The sequence below is a fragment of the Motacilla alba genome, chromosome 3, assembly GCF_015832195.1.
Source record: "Motacilla alba alba isolate MOTALB_02 chromosome 3, Motacilla_alba_V1.0_pri, whole genome shotgun sequence".
NCBI lineage: Eukaryota > Metazoa > Chordata > Aves > Passeriformes > Motacillidae > Motacilla > Motacilla alba.
The window spans coordinates 58095940-58120196 of NC_052018.1; the positions used below are offsets into that span (position 1 = coordinate 58095940).

A 24257-nucleotide genomic window follows, 5' to 3' on the forward strand; every position below is an offset into this window, starting at 1 on the left:
TAGAATGAATTGTTTGCACAAATCCCTGCATAAGCACTTAATCTTGTCGTAGCAATTACCCTTTTTATTGTTTAGGGAATAAACACAGCGGCTCCTTGTTAATCATTTTGGAAAAGTTGTGAAAGAAAGTGTCAGGGGAGTTCCAAATTCCTTAATTTGTCCATACAGACAAAGGATGAAGTCAACCAGAAAGCATGTTAAGTAATGTTTAGAGTCGGTGATGTATCTCTCTTAATTGCCTTCAGATGACTGTTGTCTTTCATCACGTTAAATGCATTTATTATACTTAGATGCAAAGTCACCTCATCCTAACAGAAAAACAAAAGATGGAAATGCTTTAACTGCCTCTTGTAGTAGTAGCAGCGGGTAAGACTAAAATTTTGCTTGTAATGAAGCTTTCATTTGGGCCTATTAATCAAACTTGAAATTGGTCTCTTTGAGGCCAATGAACAGCAGGAGTGATTTTTATCTTTACAGTAATACCTTTCAATGATTACTGCAAAGGGAGGAGGGTAAAGCTGAGCAGTAACCTTCTGAAAGGAATTTAGAAAATCTCTTTGGTAATTTATTTGAGCTGCTGAGAACATTTAAGTTAGTTTTAGATATTTCTGGAAGATTACACTAATGTAGAAAAACTCCATTGGTATATAACAATAACAAGAAAAAGTACTGCAAACAGTGAGTTGGCCTAGTGGATAGGAATCCACTCAGAATTTGTGTGTTTCTGGCACTTTATAATGTGCAAGAGCAAGTGACAAAACTGAGAGAGTTGTGAAATGGTACTCGCAAATTTTAATTTATGTTAATATATAATTATCAATACATTTTGGGATCCCTGATAGGCAAATTGGGCAAAGTATTGTCTATAAAGAAGACCCAAAATATACATACAAGATGGTTAATTTGTGAACCCATTTTTTCCCACCCCCTGAAGTGACTCCAGTAGGGGAGTCAGCCTTCTCCAGCTAACCAGTGACAGGACAAGAGGACACAGTATTTAGCTCTGCTAGGGGAGGTTTCAGGTTGGGCATTAAGGTGAATTCCTTTACAGAAAGGATGGTTAGACATTGGAATGGACTGCCTGGGGAGGTGGTGGAGTTGCTGTCCCTGGAGGTGTTTAAGGAAAGATTGGACGTGACACTCAGCGATCTGTTTGCGATCTGTTTGACACGGCAGTGTTTGGTCGTAGGTCGGACTTGATGTTCTCAGAAGTCCTTTCCAGCCTCATTGGTTATGTGTGATTCATTTTAGTCTGTTTTCACATGTGTTAACAAAATCTGAGTCACCGTGGAATAGTGTCTGAACCTTCTCATGCTCATTGCTGTTTGTAGCTGTTGTGCTTTTCTGAGGTGATGTGAATGCTGGCTGCTGCTACCAAGAAAAATCTGCAGCAGCAAAGTGTGAAAATTTTTCAACTACCCATTCTTTCAGGTATTTCATGCTGGATGTCATCTTTATGGTTGCAACAAATAATAATAATAATAATAATAATAATAATAATAATAATAATAATAATAATAATAATAAACTCTGCTGCTGCATTGTATTTTCAGAAGTTAGAAGAATTTTATGCATGCATACACTCAGGAATATTCATTGTCTTAAGAAAAAGCATTGCAGATTTGGGAAATCTCATTTTGTTTGATTTCAGAATATGAAAAGTTATGACACTGGGATTTAAAAAAATCATTGAATAGCCCACTGAGTACAACCACTGTACCAAGTCCTGTACAAATATACAGGTAAAAAGGGCCCACTGATTACCTTAACATCTGAGGGGGAAAAAAAGATGTATTTTGGTTAAGATAGATCCTGTGTTATCGCTCAGATCCTTTTTAAATATATCAGTATAGAGGAGGTGCAGGACAAAAGGAGAAGTGAAATAAAAACTTGGAGCACCTGAAAAGTAGTGGCAAAGGAAGCAGTCACTGCATGAAGGCTGCCTATGTAGCTGAGCTGGTGAATATACCCTGGACAAACCAACGTGAAGGTGCCTGTTTTGGTTAGACGTGTGTTTGAATACTGTGGAGACAAGCAGAGCTCATAGGCTACTAGAGAAACTTTCCCATGGTGTTCTGCTTTCATGCCCAACTTTGCTGGTGGTAACCTATGATACAGTTTAGCATATCAGTGAAAAAATAATGTCATGTGCCATCATATTACAAATCTATTTAATTTTTAACCTTTTCCCCTCTTCCCCCCATTTGTTCTGTAGAAACGAAGGAAGAATGAAGTCAACAAAGGTTTGTGAGTCATCATTTTTGGTATGTCAACGCTAATGTGTTTTGGTGCTTTGGGAATGGGAAGAAGAAATCCCTGCCCTGAGCATAGTCTGTGGCCGGGCATTGACAAGTCACTCAGGGTGGTGATGGGTGTTTAAATGCCTGCTGGGGGATTTCTGTTTCAAGAAAGATTTTTAAAAATTATATGTTTTGGGAAAGGTGTCTGGGTTGTGTGTAGGCAATGGCAGTAGTAGTGGCATTTGGCAGCATTGAAATGGGAAATGGAGCAGGAAATAAAAGAGAAGCTGCCAAAAGCAGAATGGGAGTGAATGACTTTGACAGTTGGCTGATTTCAAAGTATATGGATTGGTATAAAAGTCCTGAATGTTGTTGTAGTTTTGTTGTTTCTGAGTCAAATAAAGTTTTCCAACTAAAGGTTGGGAGATAAAGGAGGTTATTTGGTAAAAAAATCAAAACAAAAATGGTCAACGATAACAAAAATCACCATATATTGTTGATCGTCTAAAGAACACCTACTACTAATAAGTCTGAAGGTCCAAGTAGATATTGCTCTTAAGTAATGTAAATATAGGCTTATCTTTAGTTTAGCATATGAAGTTAGATGAATGCTCCATTTTCTTGCAGGTAAGTGGAAAGAGATCAAAAAGATTAATAATGTGAGTGGGAGAAACACCCAAAACCTAGGTTATTTAGAGCTGGTTGAGTATTAATGTATTAAGACTTCTTCTGTCTACTCACTCTAATTCTTTTAACACTTAATTAATTCTATTTTCCTAACAAAAATCAGTATAGATCACATAATACTCATGAAACATTAGAAATCCAATTTTCTCCATGGATAGAAAAGTGCCACATTTGCATTACAAATTTTACCCCTATATAAAGTCATGCCAATTTAACTGAGTTGTCTGATAGGTCTGACTTGTGATTGGCTGATGGCAACCCACAGAAACATAGAAAACTATTAATTTTAGAGTATGCATGTTTCCTGCTAAAAGTATGATGATAATTGTGGGGTTTCACCCCCGGATTGGGATGACCCCGAAAGATGGAAAAGTCCCTCCTCCAACCCGTGCCTTCGAAGAAAGACTCAGTAGTCTTCTGTTGTCTGTTCTCAAGGTTGTTTATTGTTGGTTATCTACAAGATTCTTCTCCCTGAACTGCTGTGGCCCGTTCAGCAGCTCAGACAAAGGCACTCTGCCCTCCCAGGGGGCTGGTGCCATCTTTTATATCATATATTACGTACTACATGTTTATACTTTTTCTCCAATACCTACTATCTATATTGAATGGTGACTTTCTACTCTAAACCAATCTGTGAGTGCCAACATCACCAAAGACATGGAGGCTAGGAAGGAGAAAGAAAGAGGACAGGACACACCCAAGTCCCTCCATCTTAGAATCCCTGACCCCCATGTACAAAACTTGGACCCCTGCGTACAAGGCTTAAAACCCCCCTGTACAGCACTCAGAAATCCTTCCTTTCACTTCATGATTATCTCTACTATGCTATCTAACTTGTGTGTGTGGCTTGTAATTCTTCATACAGAGTTAGTAATTTGCTCCACGGGCTAAGATCAAAACCCCACGTGTGTCTTTGGCTGCATGCCAGGGTCTCAGAGCCCCTTGCCAGCAGCTCTGGCCATCCAGGACACCCAGAGGAGAGTCCTGGGTTCCGACAGATAATACCAACTTTCCCAGTGTGGTGCCACCCTGATTAGTTTTAAATTTACCAAGGCACTGGAGGATGCAGAGATCTGCCTCTGTAAATCTCACTAAAACTGTAGATGAGTCAAACAGTAATTCCCATTGACTTTGGCACCTGGCTTCATTTAAACTTCTTTTAAATCCTTCTGGATGTGTAGCTGCATCTTTAAAGTGTTCATAATTTAAAAACCTAATTTGTATGAAAAACATAGATTTTGGAAGTTTCAGCTCTAAAGCTGTTACATTGGTTATTGCTGCTAAATGGGGGCTTCTTATATAATAAATGGGGCTTCTTATATAATAAATGTATTTATTTCACCAGTTTTGAGATGTACTCCTTCTTTCTGTGAAGTCATAAGTTGTGGGTTTTTTGGGAAGAAAAGGAAAAACCTACATTCATGCAGTACTACAAATGTAATAACATACATAACCATCATACCCATGTTACTGTTTACAATCTCCATCCATGGTTTTGCAGCCCTGGTGTATTACAGAATGAGAAAAATGCCCTCTACATTAAAGAATTTCATGTGGTTGTACATGTGAAATAAGCAGAGTGAAGCAAAAGTAAGACAAAAGCAGCAAGGAGATGGCACATGCTTTCCTTCACTCCCTCAGAACAGTGATAAAGTGTTGAGAAAATTAGCAGCCCTTTTATCTCCAAGATAATGTGCTGTGTTCTATGTGGCCATGAGTTTTCTGCATGTGTCAGTCCGGCTTGATGAGAGTGGCAACTCCTTTGTGGAAGAGCACAGCTGAGTGTCTTTGAAGGAGATGAATGCAATTAAACTCGATGGGTCTAATCTAGTGTCAACTAACACAGAGAGGAAAGATTAAAGAATAGAGCTGGTGGTATTATAGCAACTAATCCAAGGTGATTTATCTTCTGCAGCAGTCTGAACTAGCAGTTTTTCCTTATTCCTCAGGGATTTCTCTATGTGTTGCATGGTAAATGCTTATTTTACTAGACTTTCGCATATTTGGAAAGTTCTTCAGGTTTTTTTTCCTATTTGGAATGGGTAGGGGCTGAACTTGTAATTAATCTCAGCCTGGAAATTGATGCTGATGTAGTAAAAGCATGACGAGAAGATGTCTTTGTCTCCATTGCAATACCTTTTTCCAAAAGCAGTCATTATCTGGGAGTGTTTTGCATTTTGTAATTCATACCCAAATGTACCAGGATTGCAGTTTTGGTTTAGTCCTGTGTGAAAGCTGATGGAGAACAAATCTCATGTTCAGTTCTCTGCTGTGTGTGCTTCCAGCATAGCCTAAACTTAGTTCTGCTCTGAAGAGGTTACATTTCATCAGTTTTAGTTACTATTGATTGAAAAAAGAAAAAAAGTTCTGTCTAACGAAACTCTACCAAGACTTCAGGTCTGAATTCTCATCTTGAAAGACTTAAGTAACAAAGGCCAGGAAATCCAGCACATTCCTGCTCTCCTGCAGAAGAGCAGAACATCACAAAAAGGAGAAAGCCTACTATAGAATCTAAAGGGCACAGCTAAAGGGTTGTACAAGTGGTGAAGGAGACTGTACTAGAAAGACAGAGGCAGTGCTTGCCATGGAATCAGGACTTGAAAAAGAATGAAAGGTAGTCATTATGGTGATGGCTGGGGATGAGAAAGCATCAGTCAGGAAGCTGAAGTTGTGTCCAAGTGATGGAGTTCAAAAGGACCTCTAACCTTGAAAGGTTAGAAGTAAGAAAGCAAATGGCAAGCCAAAAAGTGACTTGGAGGAGCAGATACAAGTGTCTGAGTAGGCATGGGCTCTTCAGCCTGGTAGAGAGACTGTGGATGTGAGATATGATAGAAATCTGAAAAATCATGAGTGGCACATAGGAGATGGATAGCCACTGCTTTTTTCCAACATTTCTTCCAAATGAAAAATGAGAGTATGTGCGGTATAACTGAGGTCTAAAAACCAAAGTGATTCTTTGCATAAGAGACCTCTGAGGACTCCCTTTGGTTTAAAGTTTATACAGGTTGAAAGAGTAACTGGATAAGTTTGTAGAAAAGGGACCTTTTGAATGTTAAACATATAGAAACTGTTGGAAATAGCCAGAGCTGAAAATAGTGGGAGGTCATGGGATTGTTGAGTGGAACTATCTTACTTTAGCACTGGTGTTGGTGGCTGAACTTGGAGATGAATGTGGTGACTCATAGAAAAGCGACTCTTTAACCTATTTTTCAGTAAGTGTATGTTACTCTGGGAATAATACTCTGCAGCATTTGGAGTAATGCCTTGGAGCAGCTTAATCAAACCAAAAAGCACTGAAGCAGAAATGTTCCAAAAATGTGATGTCTAAAGGTTTTGTATTCATTCTGTCTTCACAGGAATCTCATGATCACGTTCCTTTGGATATTCCCATCGCTAGAGAGCAGATGAATCATTATCGAGCTGCAGCTGAAACTGCTCAAAGTGAACTTGCAGCACTTTCTGTGAAGTATGACTGTGCCCAGTCAGAGGTACATCTAAAAATAATTTCAAATCCTTCTCCAAACCTGAGGATATTTTCAGTTTCCTTATGTAGAGAATAGAAAGCTTGCAGAGAAGTCTGAAACTTGCTTTTCCTACAGAGCTTTTGGGTTTTTGTTTTTAGAATGTCTGTGTGATTTTTACTTTGTTTCCTTCTGTGATCAAGAACTGATTATAATGTTTGTATTTGGAAGATTTGAAGCAGTGTAGTTTTTTATCGTCATTAAGTGCAATATGTTTATGTTAAACCTGAAAATTAATTAAATTGTGGTTGTATAAACGTTCAGATAGCTATCCTCCACTTCCTGCAGGTGAGTTAAGATCTAGCAGCTCATCTTTACTCATGTCTCCCTTTTATTCAAGTTATAGCTCCCCAAATGTGATCTGCTTTCATCACCAGTGAAATTGTGTTTGTGCTAATGAGGTTGGTTGTAGGTAGAGAGGCTGAAGAACATGTTCACATACTTTTTTACTCTTCCTGTTCTGTAGATCGTGTTTCTAAGGAGAAGATTTATTACCGGATAATTTTTAGAGCTGCATTATTTCCACAAGTAATTTTTTAATAAACATATAACTGGTTACAATTGATTTGATTGAAGTCAGCAATGTGGGCAGTGGTCAGTTTTAAAGTAGAGTAAAATTTGCCTTTAGAAGACATGAAATGCTTACATTAATTCACATACAGAACTACAGGCATAAGTGGCCATTGGCTGAGGTTTAATTTGATCAGTTGATCCTGCAGTTACTGCAGGGTTCCTCTACATTTAACATTTATCCAGAACTGATGCCTTTAATTTAAATTTTAAGAAGCCATACAGAATCTAATGTTCTCATATGAAAAATTTATTACTGGAAATGTTGAATGGCTTTATTGCCAGAACGTCTGACTGATTTATAGATTTTTCAAGACAGTGCTTGCAAAAGCATAGTCAAAAAAAGCAGCTGTTCATGCTCTTGTTAATAAAGACCTTCATGACCCAGCTGAGGTCAGAGCCTTGTTCTGCTGAGTGTTCTGTAAAACTCATGATATGGGATTATTCTTGCTTTTTCTGCTATTGGAACTGACCACAAAGACAATGGATAGATGAAAAAATATCACATGGGGAGTTGAACCACAGAGAAATTTTAAGGTTATGAACACTCTAAGATACCATAGCTTGGTCCAGCTGCCAAGCAAAGCAGTGCTATTGTTCCTTCAGCTGCTCATTTCCTTCCCCACACTGCCCCACCCCTTGTGCCGGCACAGATGTATGTGTAGTTTTTACAGTGCACTGCTGTGTCCATGCAATTGAAAAATAATTCCTTTCCTTCTGAGTTGCTTTTTAGCCAGATCAGTTTACCAATCTTATTTCACCTTGTAGCCATATAATTGCTTTTTCTAGCACTAAGAGGAGGGTGGAGTATGGAAATGAAGCCTATGAACCCGGGAAAAAGACAAGCTGCTTTTCTTGAACTCAGTGCTGCTCCAGAGTGTCTGATAAAGCTGCACTTGCATGTGAAGCATAAGCTTATTGAAGGCGGTGCTGCTGCTGCTGCAAGGGTGATCTCCTACCTGATTTCTCAGTGTTAGCCTTTGCTTTGTGATTCTCTTTCTCCTCTGCGAGAGAAGAAGTGAGCTATTTTCTAACGGTTGTTATTGAAGTCGTTTGTAGGGGAGTCAGACAAACACAGGGCTGGTGCGAGGGAGAGGACAGGCGTGCGTGGCTGGAAAGAGGAGAAGCAGGACCTCCCTTTTCCAAGGCAGTTGCTGTTCTGTTGGCTCACCAGCCTCTCAAATTTCTCTGAGTATCTTGGGTCATACTGAAAGACTCCAACAGAGAAGTGAATTTCCCATTGTTCTGGATTGCAGTTTAATGTCTTGAATATTTTTTCCCTTAAAATGTTTGCCACAATTTAGAAGTTCGGTCACTCACCATAAAGAACAGTTAACTTGGCTAAATTATTTGCCTGTTAATTCTATGTGATAGGACAGAAATCTTTCAGATTGCATCTTGCTGCTTTTAATTGGAATTGTCAGGAAAGCTGAAACATGCCTTAACACTTCTTGTGACAAAAAAAGTCCACTTTAAATTACTTGTTCCTAATAACAAAAAAAATCATATGGAAATCATATGGAAATTTTGATTGCCTGGTGAGTCTCCCTCAAGTGCAGTCTCCTAGAGAAGCTTTTAATAGAAATAGTTCAATGGAAAATGGTATTTCTAACAAAGAGAGAGAGAAAAACCTACTGAACTCCATGAGCTCTTGGAAAGCTCTAGCATCATCCCTGTAAGGGGTCTTTAACATTTGAGGGTGATTTTCCTCCTCATACCCTTTCTTAAAAGGCTCTGTTGCTGTTTCTGTGTAAATACAGCTACATTTAATTGGATTGTCAAACTCAAAAATAACTATTTCCATAAGGTGAGAAGAGGGTGCCTACCACACAATGCTCCAAAAATTTACTTGCCTCTAAATATGCTTCAAACTGTCAAAAGGCTCCACATTCATACAGCAGGATACTTTGCTGCAGCTCTAGATTATCTGAGGAATTGAGCACCCGATTTGGAAGCAGGTAGACAGCAGGCATAAAAGAGGGAATTGTGGTGTTAATAACTTTGCTGTAATGCAGATACATAGGAGACATGAGTTAAGGTTGTGCAGCAGAACTTAAGTTAGACTTTTCCTAAATTCTGAATTAGTAAATGAACTTAGTTTCCTATAAGATGTTATCTTGAAAAGTTGTACTGTTACCCAAGAGTAGCTTTTGTTTTTGCAAACCTCTTCCATTGCTTTTTTCTAGTCATATGAAAGTAAAGTTGTGTCCCTCTACTTAGTCTTGTAGCGATAGAAATGTGTTGCTTGTCACATTGCTAAGCTTATAATACAGTCATGTTATTTCAGGCTGGGAAAACTATTCTTCATTAATTTTCTCCTTTTCTATTTATAGTTGCTTAAACTCAGGTCGAGCATGATCTCTAAAGAAGCTTCTTTTCAAGAGCTGAAGGCTGAAGCTGAAAGCTATAAAGAAAACAATGCCAGACTGAAATCTCGCCTCCTGTCTCTGCAAATGCGAATCCAGGAGATGGAAGAAGAGCTGGGTGTGCTTGCCACTTCTAAAAGCCAGGCTGAGCTGGCAGCTCAGGTGGCATGTAAGGAAAACTTGGAGCTGAAGGAGGAGCTTCATAAGAAAAGTGCAGAACTTAAGTAAGAGTCATGTGAGATAAGAAAAAGCTTTTTTTTGGGTGGGATGAGAGAATGGTACATTTGTCAATATAGAAAAGTAAGTAGGTGGCTAGAGTTGATTGCAGTTCTGAATTCTGTTACAGTGCCTGAGTGTGTAGAAGGTGTTGAAATTTGAATTTTGGTTTGGGTTGGTAGTCAATACCTAGAAGTTTGAATGTTTTGTACTTTGAAGGTGAAATGCATTGAACTTATAAAATATAGTATCCTTTAACTGTACTGCTCTTAGCATAGTGTATCAGAGCACTGATATGTCAGTTCTACATAATTGCTCATGTTTCATGTCTGTAGGATGGAGACTTGTAGCAAAATTGATTGGTATGAAAATATTCTAAGCTCTTAAATTCCAAAATCAGTGTCAGTCCTATTAATAGACACCTGGACTTCTTTAATGGATTTTTCTGCCCATTATCAGACTAATATTTGTGACTCCATCAATACTGTGTCGAGCAAGGAGTGAGTGTTTACCAGAGCAAGGTGAGTGTTTACCAGACACCGGCCTTTCCCAAATCAGTGTTTGGCACAGCTCTGCCAGGTTTTATGCATTAAAAATGAATAATTAAGTCATTTTAAAACTTCGAGAAAACCATTACAGTCCACTTGTTTATCACCAGCTGATGTGCCAAAAGCCCTGCCTGGAGAGTCCAGTTTTACATAATGCCTGTTAAGATTCTTTAAAATGCTATTTCTGGTATGAAAAAAAAAATAAGAAGAAGAAGAAGAAGAAGAAAAGGGAAGAAAAACCTCCTATCCTGTTTCCTTGCCTAACTCACTGGGAGAAAACTTCTGAAATACTGTGTTTCATAATTGCCTGCCATTATAGCAATACAATCAATTTTATGGGCACAAATCTTTGCTGTCACTCCCAGAGCAGTCCTGGCTGCTCTCTTTGGCATACAATACTTGTGTAATCAGTTGTGTTTGTGCTGATGCGTGGTGATCAGGACCAGGGGACTGCTCCAAGAGAGAAGTGAGCAAGAAAAAAGCTTGATTTCCACCTCTACCAATCCCAGCTCAGGCTCAGTACACACCTGGAGTGTGCCACTGGACTGCTGGCAAAAGGGAGGAGATACAGAGAGATACAGGGATAGTGACTCTGCTCATTTGGAAGGAACAAACATGTTGGATTGCTCATGATTGTCAGCAGTGCTTGCTTCCAAAGCTTTTTGTTGTCCTCAGCTAATGCTAATGGTTACATGTGTCACTTCACACTAACCAGTGTGTTGACTCAGTGAACTTCAACTTATTTTGGCCACTCTGGTAGTGCCTGGCACATGACTAGTCCTAACTAGGTGTTCAAAAAAGATTTTCACTGAAAACCACTAATGAGAGGGAAGAGCAAGCCAGCACGCCTGAAGTGCACATTTACATTCTATACCTTGGGGATACAGTAAGAAATGTTTGGTGAATTCTCTGATTTGCTTCCAGAATGTGCACCTCTCCTATTGAAAATGGTGCTTTTCTACTCGACGTGTCTATTGCCATGGTATTTTTAGAGTGTGAACTGTCAAAAGCTTTTTTCTTCTTATTTTTCCTTCCCTCCTCTTTGCTCATTAGTTCTGAAGAGCTAGCAAAACTGTGAAAAAGCTGTGCTCTTCTTTTCTGTTCCTGATTGCCTATTTTCTAGGTGTCACACCTCTACGGCCCTACTGCAGGTAATTAGATTATTCGTAAAGTTATCAAATGAGTGCTTTGTACTTCAGATTTTTTATTTTTAGCAGCAGGCATGGCTTTGTTAGTGGATATCTCAGTTTTTTAGAGCCACAGAACAGTTGTGGGTGGTCAATCTTATATAATATTCTGACATATAGGCATGCATATATGACATGTCTGAGCCTAATAACTTTTCACTTCTGATATATCCCTCCTCACAACAACAGTTTAGCAATCATCTCATGGTTTAGTTTTGTTGGGGCTACAGAGGAAAGGAAGGTGCCCAGAGTTGAGGAAGCTGTGAGGGTGCTTGTGTTCTGAGGGACAGTGTCTGCTGCAGAAGGCAGAGCTCTTTTGGCTCACGATGTGTGCTGCCCTCACAGTGTCCAGAGCAGTAATGAATGTTTTCCATTCCTCTCTGTTACTCTGCCGCTCTCTTTCACTTTGCAGCATTTTCAGCAGCTGTGCTGACCTCCCTCCTAAGGTTATGTGTTAAATCTTTTCATGGACTGTCTGATTTGCTTACTGATTTACAAGCATTCAATGTACTGTGTTTGCACTCACTGTGCATCTCCTGTTGGAGTACTGTGGGGCTCTTTGGTTATGGAATGATGCTCTGTTTGATTGCCAGCCAGGAGAGGAAGAAATCAGACATGGAAAAGAATGAGTCTAGCAATGACTACTGAGCCCACCTTAAAAACTGAGAATCGTGCTACACTCTGATAAGCAAATGAGTTTCAATAAAATATTTGCTCTAGACATGCATTTGGTTACATCTCAGGTCTTGATTTATTCTAGAGTGAAGAACTTGCTTTAGAAAGAACCTTGTTTTTCAAATGGAAGCTTGTCTTGCAAATTTACCACTACCAATCTACCATGTCTTGCACTCTTCCACTAAGTACCTCACTTGTGGGTGCTACTGAGAGGTACTGGAGTTGACATTTGGATTACACTAGTGGTTGTTTTGAGCTCTGTTTGGTTGGCTGGTTTTGCTAACCTGTTTGTAGTTTTTCATTAGTGATGTGTGTTTCAGCACCATGAGCAAGATTTTTTTCGGTGTTTCCTACCGAATCAGACTGTGGTGGTGGATTCATCTTTGTCCCTGGCAAGGGAAGAAATGTAACCACATTTATATTAAACTCACTGTTAATTTATTTGTTGTTGTTGTAGAGTATTTACAAACTGACACTTGCTCTTAAGGCTGAGAACAAGTTTTATGTGGGATATGCACCCACGTGATAAGCACCTGTTGAAATTGATTTCACCTGAGTGAAATTGATGGCAAAATTGTGATGAAATTGCTGGCAAAAAGCTCCATTTTCTTAATATCTTTGTGGGAGCCCCTAGATGCTGTCTTTTTAAATACATCCCTTTCATGAGTAGTGCTTCAGATTACCGTACAGTGAAGTAGGGTCTCCCATCTCTGCTTCTGCTGGTAAACTTCCCTTCACAGGTGCCCTGGATGTCTGACACTTCCATTGGTCCAGAAAAACTTCTCTTTACTTGAAGTTTGTTAATCATGTCTGTCAGCTTCTTTAGAGAGAGGGGATGTGAAGTGCTTTTTACATATTTTTGCTAAGAGTTGGTCACTCAGTTGGTCCCCCCACTTACTTTTTCTAAGGTTTTGCTTGCATTTTCTCCTTGTAATATCTTTAGGGCACTGTTTATTTGTGTCACTTAGTTCTTGTGTTTTATTCAAATTTATGCTGAGAATGAGATTGGGATCAGAGAAGATTTTTTTCCTTTTAGTGTTTATCAAAAGCAATGATGAAGAAATATTTACACATAAGGCAACAGCAAAAGTTATATATGTTACATAAAAGATACAGAGAATTAAGTGTAACTTTTAAAATTCATTTGGTGGTATGCAGAAGCTAGCAATAGTCTTGGGACAATGTATTTTGCCTAGAATTCTTTTTCAGGGAACATTCATCCTGACGTGTATATTTTCTCTGTCTGATTAGTAAATATTTGAATGAGTGTGAAGAAAACATGACTCAAGCTTCTAAAATCAGCAAAAACTATGAAGAGTTCCTTACACATCTTTCTGGATTCTTGGACATAGACATCAGAGAAAAAGAGAAACCACAAGAGCATTTAACATCAAAGGTGATTGTGTGGGCAAATGTTTCTCTGCAGTGATTTAACAAAAAAATATTTAGTTGTCACAGAAGTAGAGCAAATAATAGATATCTTTGCATTTAATTATGGTTTGCAGACAGTGCTATCATTTAAAGACAGATTTTTTTTTCATACTGGGCTAATTTTCAATGGTGCTGAAGACTAATAGGCCTCAGTGAACTCAGTCTGCTCTTATCTGCATAAATAATTTATCAGCCTGTAGTTCCCACATACAGCCCTGCTTAGATACTTGGTTAAAAGCTTTCCTTAAAACATTAATGTGCGGGTCAACAGGTGATGTGTAAACTGTAGCACTAGATCCTATCTCTTATCTTGAGCTAACATACCATTAAATACAAACATCTGAAATGGCATGCCCTAAAACAACCTTTTCTGTGTCCTGTAATAAAATGCTGTAAATAACTTTGTGGTGCTTCTGAGACTTAATAATAAAAATTTATAATTTCTCTTCAGAATACTTCTGAAGTTCCAAAAATTAAGCTTCCATTTAGGAAAAGAAAGTTGTTTGTATATTCTTTTAACATCTATCAATGCTGCTGAAAGTGATTTTATTCTAATTTTATCCATTTGACTCATCTTATGACCACTCTTTGATCTCTATTTTTCTTCACTTTGGAGCACAATAGATATTTGGGGAAATTCTATTTCATAATGTTCATGTCATTGTAAGATTACAGTCTTAATAAATCGAGATTATCTGGGTATGTATCACAGTGAGGGTACGCCCTCATAATATTACATAATATTTGAAGCACATTGAAATTTTAATAGATGCTCTAAAAAACATTGTCACGCAAGATGTAATCTTGCATGCTTTAATAATTAGTAAGTTAATCATCAGAGCTTTAAAAAACATATTTTCATGTCTTTTAACAAAGTAGTAATAAATCTAGCTGGGAAATCTAATTTGTGCTGAAAGCCGTGCCTTAGGAAACCTTAGCAACTAGTTTTTCTGGGGTCTTGGCACATCTGTTTAGCTTCTTTTCCACATTATGGTTTTATTTAAGACAGAATTGATCTGTTTTAGTCTTAACAAATGTCTTGCCAGCAGGAATCAGGGTGCATTTTTTGCTCTTTGAAGTGCCCACATTTGTCTATTCCACTGATTGGAAAATAGCATAGTGTACCAACACAGCCCTAGAATCCTCCTGGAAAGGACTCCTTTTTCCAAGGTGTTGGCTGCTCATAATGGCAGCACACCAGGTATTTGGCCCTGTCCTTGAATGTGCTTATGAAATATCTGTTACTAACTGAAACCTCTGGTGCTTAAAAAAGTTTTGAGCATGAATTTCAGCTTTCTTGTTCCAAATGAAAGGCACACTTCTTGAAAAGCCAGGCTGGAATGGTTTGCTTTTCACATGAAGGAGCTGCAAGGTCTGTTTTCTGACCTGCTTCACATCAAGCACGGATATGCAGCAGCAGTAGGTCTCCACCTGTTTAAGACATCATAAAGTCTGTGTGGGAGCAAATCTGAATCACATTTAGCTAAGGTGAGGGTTTATAGTGAGAATATAATTCTAGGATTTTAACTCTCTTTCTACTCTTTTTCTAAAGGAGCAGTAGAGTGCAATTATAAGTCTGACCTAGGGGTTACCAGAAACATTGGGTCTTTATTGGCATGATGAGGAGCAGGTATAACTGGGATGAATATTTTTAATTTTTAAGAGCTTTTAAGAAGCTACTAATATTTGATTTATTTCTCAAGGTCTCTGAAATATATAAGGAAAATGTGACACTAAAAGACCAGGTTGCTGCTCTTCAAGAAGCTGTGAATATCCATGAGGTGGAGTCTAAAGCTAACAGAGAAACTATCATGAGACTAGTTTCAGAAGCTGCCAAGGAGCAGAAAAAGGCAGCAGGATACTACCAAGACATGGAAAAACTTAGTAAGGTACATAATTTCATCGTGTGTATGCTTGTCTGGTATTCAGATGTTTTCTTGAAATTTCAAATTAATTTTCAATAGGAATTGCATGAAAAAAATTATGTTGATTAGAGTCTTTACTAAAAAGGACATTTTTCTAAGGTTATTTTCAACTTTTTGAAAGCGAGATATGAAGATTAAACAATAACATCTTGTAAAATAGATCTGAGGTAGATTTGATGGCTTTCAATGCTGTTTGCTAATTTCTGGTTTTGCTTTCTTCTCAGTCTTGTAAACTTTGTGCTTGCCCAAACATGTAAATAAATGAATCTGTATATTGTTACTATCTCAAGCACAAGTATGAAGTGGTGAAAAATGCTTTTTAAAATAATATTTATTTGATACTGCAAGTTTTCTGAGAATTTTTAGACTCAGTTTTACAAAAATTCTAATGAGAAATTGAAAGGAATTGATTTGACACTATTCTTTCTCTTAAAGCACTGGCAGGTTAAGTGTCTTGGCTTCCATACACCCTAGATTATCTTTTCACCGCCTTATAAATTTGTATTTCATAACCATTGACTCATAGCCCAAAAGTTGTAGCAATAGGAGGGCTCTTGCAGGAAAGCAAGAAGTTTCACTGTTGGGAAGCCTTAGAGGAAATCTGTGCAGCAGGAAGGATGGTCAGATGAGAAATATAAGTTAAGTTGTAAGTCAAGTATTCCAAATTCATCTAGCTGTGATTTGTGAAGGAAAAGGATGTGATTTAAGGATTGAATTGCTCCAGGAGAACTCCCTATTAAGAGTTGGTGTATTTCAAAGGATGGATGAACAAAGTGCATTTCTGTAGCAATTTTCTTTATTGCTTTGCACTTTGAGTGATGTCTGTGGAAAGGAAGCAGTTTAGTGAAGCCAGAATGAAGATTTCCTGCAGGTGAAACAGTGCAGTTAAAGCTGATGGCCAGAATGTGAGAAAATAAGAGAAGACAGACTGCCAAATACGTAGCTGAGTTGCGTGTGGTTGAGTTTGTAGGAATTTTTAACATAAAGACAACCTTGTGCAAGTGAGTTTTCCAAAGTAATACATCATTTTCCCCACCCCTGGCATTCCTCTTTTCCTGAAGAAGAGACACCCACCATACACTTTGAAGGATATAGTGTTCTGATTTGGTTGTAAGCAAAATACTTAGGAGATGAGAAATAGCTGGCAGCCTGCTCTGGAAAAGAAAGAATTTGTGCAGAAGATAAATGTAAGTACCACAAGGGTAATAAATTTTTCTTACTGCTGAAAATAGTTCTTACCAAGCTGTGTACAATTCTCTGAGACTCAATGGAACTGAGAGAGAGCCTGCACCAAAAACTTAAACAGGTCCTTTTTGAGAACATTTTGTTTTCATGCTTCACTTCAAACACAGGTATGTGAGGAGGAACAGAGTGTAGTTTTCTCAGTAAGCCAGAATCAGTAGATGTTTTAAACCAAAATCAGGGCTCCATTTGTGGCTTGTTTTTTCAACTTTGCCCTGACTGCCAAAACATTTACCAAGTTGAGCTATTTTCTGAAAAAAATTTCCTATCGTTATTTTATATGTGCCAAATACATAATTAATTTAACCAATTTTACAGAAATATCTTTCTAAATTATTAGCATTGCCTTTCAAAAGCATTGCCTTTGAAAAGCCCCATCTGCATAGAGGCTGCAGATTCCTCCAGTGCAATTTCAGTTTAGCAACTTACATTTGCAGACACCGAGTGAATCTGTTGTGAAGGTTTTGGGTTCACAAAATCGTATGAAGAAGTTCAGGATTGAAAAAGAAAGCAAAAAACAAAAAATGCTTTAAGTCCTCACGTGTAAAGTGTGGGATCCTCTGTTCCCTTGATGGGTGTCTGGCTTGGTTACAGGAGGGGCACCAGTGACACAAGTCGGTCTGACTTTACCGTGTACATCATGCTGCACAGTTTAAGCACATGAACGGGGCTGCATGTGTTGTGACATGTTCCTCTGTCAAGGTGAGAAGCAGAAATCCATACTGATCCTGTGCCAGAAGACTCATACTTGGCTGTGTGTTTCTGGGCTGTTTTTGGACTTAATTAATGGAATTGCCTGTCGGTGAATTTACCCAGCAAAGGCTGAGTACAAGTGACTCTTGCCTGCATGTGCCAGCAGCTCTCAGGGTCAAACATTTTGGCTATCTTCAGTATTACAGATGGAGATGGCAGCCCATTTCCCACAGTTTTCTCTTAAAATTCTTCCTAAGTGTATAGGGACCATCACACTGTTCTGTCAGTCATCTCTACCAAGATTTGGCCACCACACTGTTCCCTGCCACCCCTCTGAATAATTACCTGTTTTAATTGCCAGGTAGTTCTCCACTCCCATTCCTTAGGAATTCTATGAATTCCTTCCTTGATCAGGTGCTTTTTTTTTAATGTCCCAGGAAAAAGTAGCTGCCTGTATTCAAAAATTCTTACTGAATAAAATGAAAGCCAGTTAATTACATTTTAAGGTTAGTATATTTAAAATATTCTTTATCATATTTAATATTTGAGTATTTGTTGCAGTTAGCTGGGCTTCATTTGAGAAATATTAAAAAGTGAACAATCATTTTATCCATTCCCCTCTCAGTCTCACTGCATGACAATATCAAGCAGTAAAGAATAAAAGCCAATAATTCCTGAAACTAATAGAAGTAAAAAAGCAATTCAAGAAGCTGTTTTTTTCCTAATCTATTATTTTTATTTATTTATGAATTTATTGTTCTATTAATTTCTGAATTTCTCATGTTTCTGATAGAATATTGTAAGATTTTGCTTCTGGAAATCTGTAAATATTGTGCATACCTTTATTATGGCTGCATTGGATACCAAATTTGCATTTGATGAAAAACAACTTTTAAATCCTGCCCAGATTTCTAGACTGAGAATCAGAATACTCGAACTTCCTTTCTGTATTTCCAGAGAGTGATTACTGATTATGATAATCATAATTAGAGAATTATAACATTCTTTGGGAATGTCTATAGGTCCTCTAAAATGTCTTATTTACTCTAAGCAAGTTTCTTTTTAATATTTAATAAATTCCTCTATGGTATTTATCTAAGATCTAGAAGAGGATGCATATATTCTTCCAGATTAATTTAAATATAGCCTTGCCACAGATGAACCACAAGAACTACTAAACTGTCTTGTTCTCTTTCATGTCTTTGCTGATGGTTCAACCTGGAAACATTTGTGATTTCCCTTTGAAGTGTTATTTTAAACATTTGTTTTGCAAAGATGTGCACTGTGCAAAATCTTTAATGAACATACTTGAAATGTACGCAAGCAATTTTATTTAATACAAATACTTCTGCATTTACTACTGATGCAAAATTAACCAAGAAAATACTCTTCAGTATTCAATATTGGCTTATATTGTTATGTTAATGAACAAAATAGATCTAAGTAGTTTCTAATCAATATAAACATATTAAAATAAATCCATTTTATGAAAAGAGTTAATTAAAATATGAAAACCTTATTTAAGGAATTTGATTGAACTTGAGAAACACGGCTACATTTTGAATATACCCAAATACTTAGATTGTAGGAGAGACAGCCAAATGATTTTAGGTTTTTCTTGTCCCAACAGATAAATACAGGAATGAGTTTCTCAGAACCTGGATTTTTTGTTTGTTTGTTTGTTTTTGTTTATAAGATGTCATTAAGAAAATATTAGAGACAGGTTTCAGCAGGCATCACAGATACTTCTAGACTGAATCATTTGAGAAGACAGGAGATAAGAGCAAACTAGTTTACAATCCTTATGGTAGTAACAGTAGTAACTGGTGGTGCAGCTGGTGTAAGAATTGGCCTGCATTCTTTTAATACCGTATTATTACCGTTAATGTAATGTGGGCTCTTTTTTGTATATGTATATGGAGTTGACTTTAGTCTGTTGAGAGCATGCTGCTGATTGGACTGTCGGTATTAATAGAATCACGGAATTATTTAGGTTGGAAAAGACCTGTTAGTTCATGGAGTCCAACTGTTAACCCAGTGCTGCCAAACCTGCCACTAAACCATGTCCCTGAGTATCCTGTATACAGTATCCTGTATCCTAATATCCTGTGTATCCCTAAGTATGTCCCCAGGGGTGGTGACTCTACCACATACTTCCCTGGGCAGCCTGTTCCAGTGCTTCATAGCCCTTTTGATGAAGAATATTTTCCTAATATCCAATCTAAACCTCCTCTGCCACAATTCAAGGCCATTTCCTATGTTTCTTAACTGGGAGAAGAAATCAACCCCCACCTGGCTCCAGCTCGTTTCAGGCAGTTGTAGAGAGTGATAAGGTCTCCCTTGAGCCTCCTCCAGTTTAAACACCCCCAGCATCTCCAGATCCTCCTCATCAGACTTGTGCTCCAGACCCTTCACCAGCTCCATTGCCCTTCTCTGGACACCAGAGCACCTTAATGTCCTTCCTGAACTGAGGGGCCCAAAACAAAACACAGCACTCAAGGTGTGGCCTCACCAGTGCCGAGTACAGGGGAGGGGGACAATCACTGCCCCGGTCCTGCTGGCCACACCATTGATGATCCAGGACGGGATGCCATCGGCCTTCTTGGCCACCTGGGCACAGCTGGCTCATGTTCAGCTGCTGACAACCATCGCCCCAGGTGCTTTTATGCCAGGCAGTTTCCCAGCCACTGTTGGGTGCCTTGTGCTTCTTTATTTTAGACCTTGATATTTTTAATAAACTGTGTTTGTTTTCAGACGTTCACAATTTAACAAGATGGTGATTAGGTAAGCTCCCTGGTACTGGCAAGCCATTTTAGCACTGCCTTTCTGAAAGGAAAAACCCACACTGCTGAAAACTGTAATTGAAATAAATGACTCTTTATTCTTTGCTGTAATTACCATAATGTAGCTCTGAGCACAGGTGGGAATTTTCTATTAATAGGACTTGTCTAGAATAAAAAAGAGAAATTGGCAAGGAATCAGGCCAACATTTGTTTCTACAACAATTCCAAAATTACTTCAGAAATGTGTAACAACAAATAATTTCCTAAATGACAGGGGTCGTTTTTATTTATGTTTTTGCATGTTTGCCTTTTTGCTGCTATTAAAAAATTTAGTGTTTTTAGTATCATATTCTTATATTTTATTTTCTATAAGTGCCCTGCAAACGCCTTTTTTTTGGCCACCCTCCCTGCTGATCTACAGAAATGCTCCCAGATTTACCTGCTTGATTGGCAGGTATTCCATTAATACAAATGACATGTCATGCTCCACAGCAAGCACACACAGACCCTGAGAGACCCTTGAGTAATCACCATATTCATAACTGCTCCAGGAACAGTTCTCTAACTCCAGTGTGCACAGTCCTAACTCATATCAGTCCACTTCCTGAGCCTCTGCTTATCACTGAGACCTCCAGAAGAATCTAATCCCTCTCTGTAAATATTCCATCCTCTGTAGTAATTTTGTGTTATGTGTGGAATAATATTCTTTCCCATTTGTTCTTTCCAATCAATAAATGCCCTGAGAAATGAAGACCTAATCTTTGCTGTACTTTCAGTTGGTCTTGCTGCAAATAGTTTTCTTGTGTATGTATGTGTAAGCACTCTTAATATTGGTATTGTGAGGAAAGGAGAGACATACAACACTTTCTTTATGTTTAGATTTTTTTTTTTTTCTGTCATAATTCATTTTGGTGTCATGGGTCAGGATACATAATTCTTGCTGTCTGCTCTGACCTGTTATGTCAATATTTATATACAACTGATATAGATATATATGTGTTGGCTATATTTTATTCCTTCCCAACCAAGCACTGGTTTGTCTGGTCCCTCACTTCTCATTTCTGTGAATAAATAATCTCAGGAATTTTTGTCGCATAAACTTTTTGTCAGATAAACTGATCTCAGAGATCACCTCTTATCACAGTGTTCATTGATTGTGTCTGTGGTTTTGGTCAGCTCTGAATTGTCAGGCAGCTGGAGCTGATCCTTCCAACTGAAATATTCTGTTCTATCCCATCCTTTCCTCTCAGTTGTGGTACTTTGGCTTTATTTGTGATGCATCTTTTTCCCTGCTTGTTTTTCAGGCCATATTGTCTGCATGGAAAAGTTAGATTTCAATAGTTTTACAATAAAAAAATTTGGTTTCATTCACCTGAAAATTTCATTTATGTATTCCTTTTTACAAACCAATATAAGAGGTTAGTCTTTAGTGTGATTACAGCAGACTTAAGGTTTTCATCAATTTCAGTGGCAATTCTCCTATGAGACCCTAATGTTGAGCAAATATGAGGAATATGGGTCCTAGTTTCTCTGTCTGCAGTACCTGCTCCTGAGTTATTCCTTAATTTGTGTCTTGTGGAGAGGGTTTAGAACTGATTCTAAAAATCTTGTTTAATTTTTCATGCACTTCAGGATCTTGACAGTGCTATAATAAAGAGGCAGAGTTTGGAGATGGAGATCAGAAACCTCCAAGAGAAACTGACTGTTAACCAGAAAGCTTTGGACACCTCAAAGCAGGAGCTGCACAATCTGAAGAAATCTTCCAGTGAGTTAGATGCAAGCTTGAAGAGTAGCAGAGAAGAGGCCAGGACTGCTCGGAGCTCTTTAGAGGCTTTTAAAGAAGAAATTGCTACCCTGCTCAGCTGTGGATCTGCAATAGTTAAATCTTCTGAGAAGGCCATTTTGGAGAGGATCCAAGAAATAAATTGCAAAGAGAAGAATAAAGAAATAGTAAGTCAGCAACTACTGCACTTGACCAATGTGTGTATTTATTCTCTTTGGGTTCTGTTTAATTTTATTCAACTGGTAGAGTGTTGGTTCTTTCTGCTTAGGTTTTGGAATTACAGAAATCTTTAATTTTGCTGTCTGTTGATTTAAGGTAATAGGGGAAAAGCATCTATGTTTTACTAAACAGGAAGAGTTAAGAAATGAAATTAATAATAGACGATGTTAAGAAGAAAAGACTTGGAATGGTCTTTCAGTTACAACATTGAAGTTTGGTTTCTGTGCCAGCAGACATCAAAAGTGGCTGTTTGGTTGCTATGATTTAGTAAAACCTGTGAACAAGTATGGATTTGCTGCTACAATGGTGACTTCAAGAACTGACTTCTTTCTCAAAGCCAATAGAATTGATGAGTTGCCACAGGCAACTTCTTTCCCTCCAATCCTCAAAACCTGCACCTAAAAATAAAGATTTTTTTTACACTTACAGCTAAACATTATACAGCATCCAAAGAAGGCAAAAGGAAGTCTCTGGCTTGAGGCATTTGGGCTGGTGGTTTGCAAAGGTGTGTTTGAATGTATAGATAGAGAAGGGACAGCTCAGGGGGAAGGTGAATCAGAATGCCAGGAAAATCCAACTTTAATATTCTTGCTAGATTTTGAAATTCTAGCATCTCCTGCTGATGTCAGCAGCAAATGGTTTTGTATTCTGTCCAAGGCTGGAAATAGTTCTTGAAAGTATCCTGTGCATTTTTTGTGAAGTACTAAAAAAAACCCAAAAAACACCAACAAAAACCCATGCCATTGGCCTTCTTGCCTACCTGGGCACATTGTTGGCTCAGTTCCAGCCAGCTGTTCACCAGCACTCACACATCCTTTTCCACCATGCAGCTTCCCAGCCTGCCCAGCGTGCAGCAATGTTGTCACCCAAGGGCAGGACCTGGCACTCGGAGTTGGCACTTTGCCTTGTTCAACTTCATACATTGGCATCAGCCCATTGATCCAGCCTGCCCAGATCCCTCTGCAGAGCCTTCCTACCCTCCTGCAGATCCACACTCAGACCCTGCTTTAAAATGGTTGTAGTCTGAAATTATCCAGTAGCCACATTAAAACAAAAAGCAGGAAAAGGGTTTTTATTTTGCAGGTTGACTGATCAAGCTGCATTAGTCATAGGAATGAGAAGTTGTGGAGGTCAGAACGGCAGGACCAAAAATGCAGCCTTTGTAAAATGATGGATTGGGCATGGGTGGGTAACAAGACTGCAACCTTGTTTTAGGAGATGCCTACCTTGTGGGTTGTCCCTAAGCCAAGGATGAAAGTTACACCAGGATGCCCCAGGATCATAAAATGACAGCTTCTGCTCTGCTTCTGTGGTATAGTCCTTCACTTTCTCATGTTTATGAATCTTTGAAGCCTCTAAAACCCCCTCTGCAGCCAGATAAAGGGGCTCTAGATTCCTTGGCAGTAGTGCATCTGAGAGGGAGCCAGTTACTGAAATTCTTGTTCCTGCCGGGTGATATGAAATGCAAACCAGCATGAAATATGTTTGTGGGTTCTTGCAGATTTATTATTGTTTAGTGTTGTCTACTGCACGAGCATCAGCAATTTTTCAGTGTTTTTAGGCAAGTTGGGGGCAAACTGTTTGTATTTATTGCAGTTTGAGTTGGAAGCCTTTCAGTGTCATTAAAATTAATGAGAGCTCCGTGTACTTACTGTTAATTTTATTCACAGGAACCAACAAGATGCTTAAAATTAGGAGGCTGCTTGGAGATGAGTGTCTGAACACTGAGTTTCAAATGCACTATAGTTAACTATGTAACCAAATAATTATACGACAGTAAGAAGAATACAGAGGGAAACAAACAACTTGGTGTATAGAACTGCCTTTCAGTATTTGGCAGATACTTTAAAGCATTTAATTTATAAATAGTTTACAACTTAATATCCATTACATCGTATGCAGGTGATGAAAAGTTAGCAGTGATGAATTAGAAAATTTTTCAAAATTGTTCTAATTGCTTGTTTTGAGATTTTATCCTTTTATCCTTGGGCTCTAGCTAGATTACAGAAATTATTATTACTAATATTTTTTAAAGCACAATCTTTTGAACACTGCTTAACAGTTACCAGTTGGGAACCACTCCTCTGAGACTTAATTATCCATATCTACCTTCTCCCCTATATGCTGGATGTATTTTCTAAATAACTTTTATGCTTTTTCTAATCAACTTC

At 38.2% G+C, this 24257-nt stretch overlaps 1 protein-coding gene across 1 annotated transcript in view; it reads left to right on the top strand.

Moving 5' to 3' along the window:
- The first annotated feature begins 291 nt into the window (after positions 1-291).
- The window catches only part of CCDC170 (coiled-coil domain containing 170), a 33228-nt gene continuing 9262 nt past the window's right edge, over positions 292-24257 (top strand). The window contains exons 1-7 of the mRNA XM_038132429.1: positions 292-366; positions 2216-2264; positions 6284-6415; positions 9352-9608; positions 13262-13406; positions 15145-15330; positions 21717-22034. Of these exons, the coding sequence (XP_037988357.1) occupies positions 2229-2264; positions 6284-6415; positions 9352-9608; positions 13262-13406; positions 15145-15330; positions 21717-22034 (1074 nt within the window). The 5' untranslated portion in view covers positions 292-366; positions 2216-2228. The remainder of the gene's footprint in view (positions 367-2215; positions 2265-6283; positions 6416-9351; positions 9609-13261; positions 13407-15144; positions 15331-21716; positions 22035-24257) is intronic.